The sequence below is a fragment of the Balaenoptera acutorostrata genome, chromosome 10, assembly GCF_949987535.1.
Source record: "Balaenoptera acutorostrata chromosome 10, mBalAcu1.1, whole genome shotgun sequence".
NCBI lineage: Eukaryota > Metazoa > Chordata > Mammalia > Artiodactyla > Balaenopteridae > Balaenoptera > Balaenoptera acutorostrata.
This window is the reverse complement of record NC_080073.1, coordinates 25,789,685-25,802,475: the sequence shown is the minus strand read 5'-3', so window position 1 is coordinate 25,802,475 and position 12,791 is coordinate 25,789,685. Positions and strand designations below refer to the sequence as shown.

The following is a 12,791-nucleotide window of genomic DNA, read 5'->3' as shown; positions in this document are numbered from 1 at the left end:
CTACCCTTGCCCCCATCCCCACCTTTGGACTTTTTAAGACTGTAAAAACAGAAATATGTCAAGCTATCATGAAATATCAGCTGTCAGAAAGCAGGAACAGAATCTCTGATAGGCATACAATCACTGTAAATACAGAGGAAAAAAAAAAGTCCAGCTAAGTTTTATCTCCAGTGAAACAGATGCAGGCCAGTGTTTTGCTTTTTTGGAGCACATGTGAGATGAGTGGTTTATAGAGTCTTAATCTACCCTGAGTTCAAATAAACTTTGTAATTTCATATGTCATAATGTTTTCATTAAAAAAAAAACCTATCTTATTTTTTATACACCATATTGATAGAGCCAAATAATGTGTTTATTTCTTTCTTAAAAGACACTAGAAGTATGTTTAAGATGTGTCTTCATTAGTAAAAGAAAAAAAATCTTATATTTATAAAAAAATGCATACACATTTAATGTGATATTCCTTATAGCCCAAATTTTTATATCATCCTCCGAATCTGGCTATTATGATAGTTTAAAAATAAAAAAGAGAGATGTTTTGCCATTCCCTAAACATAATCAGTTGTTTGAAGTGTTCATAGCTGCCGGTTATGGGAATTTACCAGTAAAAGTTATAAATTTACATTTTCTACTGCTGGAGTCAAAGGGGCAACGTCAGTATTAGCTAAATAACGCTGAGTCTAGATGGAGTGTGAGTTTTGGGCGTATCCTTTTATTGAATATAAGCAGGAGTTTAAAAAATTCATTCTGAACACGCGCTGTTTCTTTCTACCAAAACAAACAGGACATTGGGAGACACTGCTTTGGAAAAGATCCCTGGTGTTCTCCTTACTGGCTACAAGTAATAAATCCTTCCTTCTCCCAGGGGAGAAAAAAAAAAAAAAAGGTATACTGACATTGAAGTTGTATCGCTAAAGTAGATTATCACACAGTCAAATCGATTCATAAGAACGCCTCTCTCGACAGGGTTAACATGGGGGCTAAATGTGACACAGATTTGCTTAACTTGGCTTGGTACATAGTAAATACTCAGTAAACGTTAGCTACGATCACCTGCTTTGGAGAAGTTATCTTATTCAGCACCTCATAAAAAAACCCTCCAATGCATATAGGGACTCCCTTATTTTGGTCCTTTCCTCCCCAGTTACCATAACAATCTACAGTGCAAAATGGAGGTTCAGTAGGGGAATGTGGAACCAGCAGAGATCTGAGGTCATCTTTATGATTGATCATTTTTTGAAAAGTGCAGGTTCTCTTAAAACTTTCAAGTTACTGTTATGTTTCTTTATTTTTCTTTAATAAGAAATGCTTCTGATATGTATTGCAGGTGAACAAATAACAAAATTGACAAATGTTGTTAAGTCTTTTACAGTTATCTGAACACAAAGAATAAGGTATGATCAAACTGATGCACATTAGGTGAGCTTTTTCCTGTACCTGGCTCCTCTGACATATTCAGAACCATTCCTCCTAATCACTGGTTTTGTCTTCTGGCTATGCCTTAGCATTATCTACAAATTCAATAAACGGAGCGTTCATATTTCATAGGTGAGACTCAATGAATCAGGACAACAGTATTAGAGAAGAAAAGAAACCCAACAAAATATTAGGCCTCGTATTTGTTTTTGTTTATATCACTAAGCATCATTTCCAATCCAGAAATATTTTTTAAAGTATCCCTTTAAAATACACATTTTGAACTATCCAATTACATAAAGCTTGCCACTTGGCTAACTCAGATTTGGGAGAGGGATGGTACAGGTTGGAGGGGATTTACAAAATTAAAACGTGTCTTTTTAAAACCAAAAGAAACATACACATGCATTTCTAAGCACACAGCCTATTTGCCTTTACAGTCTGCTGATACACACTGATTTTTAAACATTGTATATAAAATTAAATAACATGGAAAAAATAAATATGCTTTATTATATAAACACATAGAAATCTGTACTGCTCAAAATATTCAGATAATACTAGGCTTGGCTGCTTAAAATGTATTCGGAAAGTATGGTAGTGATATTTACAATCTTTATTTTTGCTAGAGATAGATGTGGTGAGGTGATAAAATACTGATGTCAGACATTTTCTCTTCCTACCTACAGAAGCTGCAAACTTTAATATGAAAATGAGGTAGACACAAATTCATAAGTTGGCCAGGCAGAAACAAAAGCACAGTTCCTTCGTGAGCTCATAAATTCTCATTATTCGGGTCAACAGGCATTATTCCAAAGCACCTAAAGCAAGGCTCAGAGAACACATTTAGGTTTTGGCATGAAAAACTCACACAAGCAATTTCTCCTAAGGAGAACCATGGTCTGTCTCCAAGGCAATCAGCAAGCAGATACATGAGGCAATGCAAAAAGGAAGGCTGGAGGACCATCTTGGATAGGTGATGTCACCTAGCAACCGTTTTGATTTTATCTTGAAGCAGCTTACTCTAGAATGCTACAGATTTTTTAACCCACTTCCCACTACAGTTTTGACAGCTCTCTTTCCAATTTATCCCTCTAGTCACGGGATGTGTGCATGCAATAGGCAAATCAGTGTTAAGAACCTTATTTCAAAAATAAAACATTACCAAGTCAGAGTGCAAGGACACGTTCAAAAGAGGACAGAAAAGACGAAATCTGGGGAGGGTGTTTTCCACAATCACGATTCTAAATCTCTAGTGACTTGAGCCAGAATTAAGGGTCTTAAAATGGGTACCTGAAGCCTACATTCACAAAAGCTTCATTTTAGAGAGTCTGGACACCACGCTAACAGCCATTTGGAGTTTCTCTCCTAAATACTGCTCCTTAGTAACAACTGTTGAACTAGGCTATCTTCATTTTGACCTTGGAAAAGACCTACTCACACAGCAATAGTTGCTTCTCAACACTATCTCCAGCTTGGGAGTACTTGGGGAAAGAAAGCAACAAGGCTGGAGGGGGACTAAAGGCTACCCTTGGTCTCTAATAAATCTAGTTCACTTTCTCTTGAAAGCAACATGTTAGCACCTCGAATACAGTTTTTGTTGTTGTTAATGTCACTCTCAGTTACAATGATGAAGCACCATAGAAGTGGCTTTATGGCTGTTAACACAATTCACTGAGGTATGCTTCAATCTAGAATTACTAAGAAATTGTACCAAAGCATCAATAAAAGTCAACATAAAAGTAAAATCCAAATCCTACAGTAAGAATCTAAAAGGCTGCCCTCACACACATAATTTAAATAATATATTACAAATGGATCTATTTAAATAAAATGCTTTTGATTTAGTTGTTTTAAAAATCACAATAAAAAGCCTTGTAGAAGTGGCCTTGCTCCCAGGCTGCAGAGGCATTTGAATATATATTTGAATAATGATCACTTTACAAAGGAAGCATTAAAATCGCATAGGCAGCAAAAATATTTTCAAAATCTGTGTATTTGCTCCTGTGCATTACAGAGCATTTAGAATCTCTCTCTTTTTCTCTGTGTGTTTCAGAAAACTATGTGCAGGCCCAAGAACAACAACTACAATAAGAAAAACTTAAAGTCTTCAGTTAATTAGCAGATCATATTTTAAAATTTAAGCACTTAAGCTCTTAAAATATCTGTGGGAGAGGGTGGTGATCCGGTGTAAAAAAGAATTAAGCTGTGTTTAGAAAGCGTTCAAGAAAGAGAATGCTGTGGAAACTAATGTATATATACTATATAATATATATTGTATATATACTATATACAATATATAGTGCATAATATTATATTATTATTATATTATATACACACACACACATACCCTCTGAGGGTTAGGAGATGTTTTTTGGTCAATATTAAAGAAACACAACTTTTTAGAGAGCTTCTAGATTTTTTGATATATACTCCAGTGTGGTATTGGTGTTGGCTGAGTGAAAGGAGTGAAAATATAATGGGCTCAAGAGGGAAAATTTCATGAAAAATAATATGTAATAGGTGACTTAGGGAAGCTGGAATGTCAGAAGATGTTCTTGACATTCTAAGGTTATTTCTGATCTTTTTCAAAATGTTCATTTTGGGAGAGTGCCGGTATTGCAGACAAAATACTCTGGGTGAACAATACATCTGAAATGCCCTTGAATAAAATCCTTAGAGCCCAGCTGAATAGTACCAGTTGAGATAACGCTCTAAATTCTTCTAGATTTCTACTTAATACAAAGTACAGTAGTTATACAGCTAGTGTTCTACCTGCAGACACAATCTCCGACACTGAAACCCTTGACTCTTAGAAGTGTCAACAGGTATTAGCCATGTCAGGTCAGTTAATCTGCTCTTTAGTTGGTTTTAGGAATGGTTAAGACTTTTCCTCAGAACCCTATGGAATAAAAAAGTCTTTTGGATATGCCTTAATATAATATTAATTCAGCTTCAGTGCAATTAATGTATTCACAGGAATGTTTACTCTATTTACATGAAACAGCCCTAATGACTCCATACCTACGGCACAATTTAGCCACAGTTTCGTTTTGACACAGCCTATCCTTCTGTTTGCCAAGAGCTGCCCCAGAAGCTTGCACAGTATTTACAGTGGCGAATCTGTCTCACAATGTCATTTAAAAGTAGATCGCAAAGGAAGCCTAGGACCAAAGAAAAAAATGGTCTCAAACAGGCTTTGTGTCTTGACAGAAGAGAGAACATTTCAGATGCCTTGAATGGCATCAGGTCACTGAGTCCACTTTTGGTCTTTTGAATTTTCCAAATGGTTTCAGTCGATTTTGTGGGCACAACCTTTTTGGTGTCTGTGTTGAGAGCTGTACCCGAGTCACAGAGAGGCAAGGTATAGTCTCTGAATCAAAAATTGCTTTGGCCTCAATAAGCAGGTATCTTCCCACCAAAGTCAAAACTACCAGCTTAGAAAAGGAAAGAATATCTGCTTTTGAGTTGTCTGCTTAAATCACTTCGGAGCTTAATAACGGCACGGAGTTATTTAGTTTCTTAAAAAAAAACACACACACACACACAAATATATATAGTCTAGTTATAGGAAAGGATGCTACTTCTGGGCATTGGCAAAGGCCTGTATGAGGTACAAGTCACCTGTAAAGTCACTTTGGCAATCTCATAAAAAAAATTAATTCTGTTGTATGTCAATATGAAGAAAATAGCAGACTGTGTATAGCACAGTTTCAGGGATGCCCTTGTGAAGAGGATAATTATCTGTCTCAAAGGAGTGACCCAGAACACCTTGGAATTGGGCATGTTAGTTACATATTTTGCTTAACAAACATGAATAGTTAGGGCCGTACCGAACTCCAAGGGCCAGTACTCCATGCAGCGTCTTGAGGACAAGCATGTGTGTTACATTGCTCTCGATCTGGAGGCTTGTCAAGAATTTCACAGCTCAGATCTAGAAACCGTTCCCCGCTGGGCCGCTGACAGACCACCAGTCTTGTCCGCAAGCCTCCACCGCACAGCTTAGTACACTGGAAGAAGAAAAAGGAAGGCAGTTATTTTGCCTGAACAGCCAGTGGCAAATTTTCTTTTCCCGTAAGAAAAACGTCTTAGCCAGACTCTATTACAGCATCAGGCAAGATAAGTCTGTAGGCAGAACGAAGCTGAGTTACCAAAAGTAATATACACAGCAGACCGGAGCCCTCTACTTTCATGGTAGGTATTGTTTATTGAGCATTTGCTCTTCATCTGTACTAAGTGCTTATATATATAGTATCTCATCAAGAGGAGAGTGTAATTATTTGCCGCATTTTATATATGGGGCAACTGAGCTTAAGAGTTTCACTTGATCAAAGTCAATTGAACAGCAGGTGTCTAGGATAAGACTACAGCCTTTTTTTGAGGTATTCAAAACCAAAAATCAAAGAAACAAAAATCTAAAAACCACTCAGTACCAAATAAAGGAAATAATGACTTAGCTGGTTTTATTTTCTGGCAACCTCTAAGAAGTTGTCACCAACCTTTGTCTATTCTGTGACTCTAGTCTCCATAGACCTTTCTGACGTTCAAATATTTTATGTTATCTCTGAATCTGAGGATAATGATGGCTTTCCCCTAGGATGAGTAAACAGTGTGGTGGGAACATTGGATAAGGTTCTGACTGTTGGCTAGACCCACACTTCTGAGGCAGGAACAAGTTGTATTTCTTGGACAGTACTGCTGTGCTCACATCCAGGAACACTGACTGTTCCCCTGCTGTGTCAAGGCCAGATCTCCCACAGAATTTGGAATGATCTGGTCCGTGCTGACAGCCAGCATCCCAGCAAATGCGTGTACTCTCCTGGCTTCTATCCAATTACAGAAGCTGAAGCACAGGCCCCACGGGACAGAACTTTACGAGGAGTTTTGGGAAACCCACAATATACACGTCTCCAAACCTGACTTCCCCTTCCGGCCTTTCAGCAAAGGCCCTCCAGAATGACGTATTATCACCGAAAGTTAACAAACTCTCCGTTATGAGTGCCTATGACTACTAGGTTACGTGGATGAAAGCATGAAATGTGGACACGTGATTTCGTTTAGCCAGGGGTGTGGACAAACATGCCGGTCCATCTCATGTGTCTTTGTTCCCCTCTTGGCGGGGGTGGGGGGGGGTCTCCACGATGTTAATCCTCATGTGTTATTTTATAAATTTTACAGTCAAGACAGAACAACTCAACAAACTCTAAATATGTGTTCTCCCTGTGGATTCAAGAGTAGAGAGATATATTCTTTGTTAATTAAATACAAAACAATAAGCATCTAAGTCCTACACATGACAGTGGCTCAAAACCCCATTCGATAATAATAGTAATACTAATGATAATCAGTATTATTGGTAGTAATAATACTGATTATCATTATTATAAAAGCAGTTAACTGTGATTGAAGGCTATGGGCTAGGATTTTGACACACTATCTCATATAATAGATGTGAAGTGAGTACCATTATTATTCCCATTTATAGACGAGAATACAGACATTTGGCAAGGTTATATTATTCGTTAAAGCCACAAAGCTTGTAAGAGCCAGGCCTGGGAATGGGACCCAGTTTTGCCTGCTCCAAATATTCTATTGCCTTTCATCGGTCATAGCAGGCAATTCTTAAAAGGTAACAGCTGAAGAATTTTATTATTTGAGACTATACAGCTAATTATTCATTTCTACAATTAAAATGCATCACCTTTGATAGGAATAACAGCTCCTATTCATTCTGGTTCATCAGGGATTTGAAATATTAGGAGACACGATGCCATGGGAACAAGGGTGCATCACAAACACCCCAAAACTATGAAGAAGATGGCAAAATTTCCATTGACTGATTTAACACACATTTTCAATCACTTTAAAAGCACCCATGTTTTAATCAGCAGAGGTTAACAATTTAAACTAGCATTTATCTGCATTCTTTCCTAACTTTTCTCTCCTGTGTAGTCAAGCTGTCTCTACTTGGTAATAAATGCACTTTTAAAATAGTCCAGAATTAAGACAGTTCTCCTAGTTAACCTGAAATCAAGAAGCTTTAACTAGAGCTAGTTCTTTTCTTCAAATAAACTATGAACAATAACACTGTTTGGTGTTTGGTTTTTCCCAAAGGATGTATAAGTGGAGTTTGCTCTCACCTCTCCCCAGCTGCCATAAGCCCACTGAGGGCAAGGGCCAGATTCGCAGGATCTCTGCTCATCGGGTTTGATTCTCTCCACGCAGTCGTTGGCGGTGTATCCATTTTCATCCTGACACACAACAACACGCCGCTGGGACCCACCAGCACAGGTACTGGAACACTGAACACAGCAGACATCAGTCAACAGGTTAATCCCTACCTCGATCTCCATCTCAGGGACACAAAAAGCAGCTGGTTGAAGGGTCAGAGACAAATGTGGCAGAAACCATTCTCAAGTCGTCCACGATGGACAGAAAGCAATCCTGAGAACCTCCCTTCCGTGGGGCTGTTTAAAGTTCACGTCTTAGCAGCACCTGGAGGGCAGAAACACGGCTTCCCCCTTGAACAGGTTAGGTCTCAGTAGGTGTTTAATAAATGCCTAATGAGTGATCATGTCTTGGGATTTCCAAAGCTGTCCTACTCATCCTTTGCATCTCTGAGAGGTACAGACTCGCTGACTGACACCACAGTCTACTGGGAAATTCTCTTCTTTTCAAAACTACAAGCGCTTATTTAGAAACAACATTTAACTTCCCTTTCAACACCAGGGTCAAATCACATGATTCAGTAATTGCCAGTTGTTGAAATTAAGCTTCTGTACTAACTTCTTCAATTACCCAAGGAAAACATCACGGAATGTCACTTACATATCATTTCCTTGCAGGTAACGTTCCCGTCTCTCCCTTGGCAAAAGCCTCTACTTCTGTGGCTAATGGTAGCAAGATTTGTTTTCCTTCTTTATTTTTATTCCTCAGTGAACTTGAATTCCATATTGACAGACCTCTCTTCAGGTGCATGAGCTTAGTGCTTACTCCCTCTCATGGTGGTCACAGAATTATGTTCACCCTTCAGCTAATTTCCCACACAAGCTTCTCATAGCTCTCTTATTTATCTACATCTTGAGTGTTTTTTTCTTTCCATAATTTCCTTATCTTTTGAAACCCGATGTGTTTGCTGGTCTCCTTCACTCTGACCCTTAACTTGTACAATCTGTTTGCTTGTAAAACAACCATCTAGTCCTCCAAGCAATCCAATTCTCACGAATTATCAAGTCTCCGACCGCATCTGCAACATTGTTTTGAGTTCCCAGTTCCAATGGCTGATTTGTGCTATCAAACCCCAGCTCAAACCAGTGTTATTTCAAAATACCCATAAATACTGCTCCTTGCTGGTTGGCTTCTTCCATATAAAGATGTGAAAATGTTTATCTTTTGCTTATTGTACTGGACTTCAGTTCAATTTCCCTGCCTATGCTGGTCAAATTATGAATGATTTTCAAATATACTGAGTTTAATTTTTAAATGTAGAGCAGGAAAATAGATTTATGAATTCTGTCTGAGCAAATACTTAGGTAATTTTTGATTTACAAAAATCCTACCTCTATTCTCTGAGGGTTCTGATATACTCACTCGAAACTTAAAAATATTTGTTTTCTACTTTTAAACAACTTATTATGCGAGAAACACAGAGACCTATTATTTTAATCGGCTTTGTTTGGGAACCAGAATTTAAAACATTAGGAAGGACCTTCCATATTGTAAACAGATTTGGAATATATATATTTTGGCCCTTGAGTTTTTCCTTTGATAATAAAATCTTGTATTAATTGTTTATTATGTCACCTGTGTTATTGTCCCAATAAAATGGTAAGCTCCTTCAGAGGGGATCAGTGTCATACTTGTATCCCTATTAGATCCTATAGTGCTGGTCACAAGATCTACTGCCTGATCCAATTAGAGTTTCTAGAAGCAATAGTTCCAGAAACCACATGCTACCCTCCCTTCAATATGGCTGAGTGGAGCAAGGAAGGATAACAAATCCAAGGTCAACTAACCTACTGGCTGCCCACTGACCAGTCAGATGCTTCCTATTGAGAGTCTGACCAAACAGAGAAAGCGCTCAGCTGGGGGCCAAGCAATTGCGCCATACAGTCTAGAACTTGTGCTTGCACAGTTCTGAACCCAGCATCGGCCTGGGTCTTTATACTCCCATACACAGGTGAAGTATTGTACATCATCTTTCTCCAGGTCCAATTTTGCCATTTTTTGATTAACAGGGATTCTTAGTTCCATTCCCATGTTGCAGAATTTCACTCTGGACTTACTTTGTTAACAATTTTCCTGTCCTCTTTAGATGACATATTTTCCCAGGTAAACGTTCCTCCGAACAAACCCTGTACCTATCATCCACACTGAACAAAACAAGAGAGAATGGCCACTAGGGAAGCAAGAGATGATGGACATCTGGTATTTTTATCTGCCTACTATACCTCCCCTTAACACCTGGCAGCCCAATTTTCCTTTAAGGAATCATTTCTCCCCCAATGGATGTCACCTTAGTGCGACTGTGTTTTAAGATGCTCTACATTTCCCTGATCAAGGAGTAAGAGGAACGGGCTGAGCCAATCAGACTTTCCTGGGAATTTGAATCCTGAGCAGAGCAACTCAAGGGTGGTTCAGAGTTGAAAAGGGCTCATTAAGACAGAAACTCCTTAAAGAAATTATACTGTAGATACTGTTACATCTAGAGATCAGAGATTGGCATTTGGCCTGGCGGCCAAATCTGGCCTGCAAGCTGTTTTTATAACTCAAGTGTTACGGGAACACAGCCATTTCCATGTGTTTACATATTGTCTATGCCTGCTTTTGTGCTAAGACAGCAGAGCTGGTTAGCTGCAACAGAGACTGCATGGTCCACAAAGCTAAAAATATTTATTACCTGGCCCTTTGCAGAAAAAATTTGCCAACCCCTAGCTAGATCCCTGAAGATGTTCTGGTCCCAGTCTCTACTGGGGCTAAATGAACAGTATTGTTTGTTTTGCTTTCCCTTGAAGGAATCAATTCCTTTTCTTTTGCTTGCAACCAGAGACCCCCTAGTTGGTAACACACCAAAAAACTTACAGAAGATTCAGGTTTACGCAAAAACATACTGTAAAATGAGGTTCTGATTCCAGAAACTACTGAAAATGTTAGATTCCCATTCTCTAGTGCTCATGATTCTTTGCTGCCTTTCCTGCTGTGGCAGGCAGGAAGAGCCATGCATCCCGAACCATGCAGAGATGTATACACATGCCACACTCTCCTGGGAGTAAGTCAGGCACGTCAGCCTAGAGCTGAAAAATCACATTGTCCACCTTCAGCCTCACTTAACTTAGAAAAAAAAAAATCCCCAAACAAAAAACAGGCACAGTGAGAAGAATGGTATTGCCCATTGCTGCAAAAAGGTTACCTAATCCTCCCTAATTGGGAACTCTGCCCAAGGGCAGAATCATTCAGTCTTAAAGGAATGCATTATCCACATATGTAGTCCTAAATAAGAATAGCTTCCAGTGCCTTTTTTTTTTTTTTTAAAGTTCTAGTGTTATCTTTAGAATACACATGTTTGAGTTGTGAATTTTTTCCTGGAAAAATCATGGGATACTCAGTGATGACCTCTCTTGATCACCCTTTAATTTCTCAGAACCCAAATTTCTTCTAACCCAGGCAAAGGAAGCCTCAAAGTGGGAAGTAAGGGAGGAGAATGAGGTGGTGAAGGTCCCAGGCAGATGTTCTGCTTACAACCAACAGGTGCAGTGTGTGAAAACACTCAGTGGCTATCTGCATTCACAGGAAAGTAAACCAGTTTACTGAAACATAACCATGGTGGGAAACTGACAGGTTCCTTCTAATGCTTTTTAGTCCAGAAATAATTAAACACAATTAGCAGTACTAGAAGGAAATGAATAGTAAACAATTAAAAAGAAGACTTCATGAGTGATTAATAAACACCAAACTTCCCATACCTCCCCAGGGTCCCTTGCTACCTTACTCCTCCTGAAGTTCCTTTAGACATGTCCAGTATTCCACAATAAAATTATTTTTCGGAAAATTATTCAATAAAAATTCTAAAACTTTCAAAAGCATATTTTTCCTTTGAATGCTAAATATCATATGTCAAGGTCTTCCTAATTTGAAGGACAAAGATAACGATAACAATAAAAATAATCGTCGACATTTATTAAATTTTCACGATGGTGGGCAGAGTGTAAAACACTTTATTCGCATCGTTGTATTTAATTCTTACGACAACCCAAGAAAGTTGGAGTTATTGTTAACTTTGTTTTACAGATGAGGAAACAGGCTCAAAGAGGAGAGGGGACCTGCCAAAGACACCAAAATTTGCAAGTGCCAGTCCTTGGATCAAACAGAGGCATCTTTCCTTAAAGCCTGTGCTGATAACCATTCAGTTATGGTATTTTCCCTCAGCACAGATTTTACCCAGCCTAGTCCTTCTCTCCTAATCCAAGACAATGATCTACTACTACAAATGGCATAGCAGTTGTGCCACTTCAAGACTAAACTCATCTGGAAAATAGCAAGAAGGAAAATGACTTTCATTAAAAACTCCCTTTCAGAAAAGTTCTTCTGCCCTTTTAATTTTCCTTCAGGTAAGAGCTGCCTGCCACCTCCAGGATCAACCATCACAGCTTCACATTACCTTCCAGGAAGCTGCCTGATCAAATCATCCAGCAGGGACACCCCCTCCTCCACCCAGTTAAGGTAGCTTAGAGGTGCGGGCAGACTGTCTCAAGTGACACCCCTTCCGGGACTGCAATTAACCTCAACAAATGAAAATGCACAGTGTCAATCCCTTCTGACATAAATATGCTCCAGAGGTGTTTCTAGTTTTGTTTCCCTCCAAGCACTACATCAAATGAAAGAGAAGAAAGCAAATTTGCAAAGGCTTCAGGGAATACTCACTGCTCCCCAGGGGCCGGTCCTCCACTGGTTTCCTCCCAGCACGTGGGTGCGGCTAGGGCTGATGCTCCTGGGGCGATAATCCTCGTTTTGGAAAGGGTGCTGAGCGAGGCCACCATCTGGGGTCCACTGAGGGCATGGTGACATGGAACAGTCCTGGTCGGTTTCTGGGATATAATCCGGGTCACACTCGATTTGATCGATCACGTGGTCACTGTAGTTGACACAGACCACTTGCCGGGTGGTCCTCCCTTGCCCACACGTCACGGAGCACTACATTGGAGGTTCAGAAAGAGAAAGGGTGGTTCAGCCAGTCGCTCAGGCCCAAAACCCTGGCATATCCCCGTCTCTTTTCTTCCCATCTCATGATCATTTTCATGGAGAAGCCGTGCCGGCCCAGTATGCAAAATACCTCCCCATCAGCCACTTCCCACCATCTCTGCCATCACCTCCCTAGT

At 39.4% G+C, this 12,791-nt stretch overlaps 1 protein-coding gene across 1 annotated transcript in view; it reads right to left on the bottom strand.

Moving 5' to 3' along the window:
- Nucleotides 1–12,791, bottom strand: part of ADAMTS9 (ADAM metallopeptidase with thrombospondin type 1 motif 9) — a 170,017-nt gene that overhangs the window by 74,312 nt on the left and 82,914 nt on the right. Inside the window, exons 26-28 of the mRNA XM_007192397.2 lie at nucleotides 12,337–12,606; nucleotides 7,557–7,718; nucleotides 5,250–5,426 (exon numbers count right to left, since the gene is read on the bottom strand). Coding sequence (XP_007192459.2) covers nucleotides 5,250–5,426; nucleotides 7,557–7,718; nucleotides 12,337–12,606 — 609 coding nt within the window. The remainder of the gene's footprint in view (nucleotides 1–5,249; nucleotides 5,427–7,556; nucleotides 7,719–12,336; nucleotides 12,607–12,791) is intronic.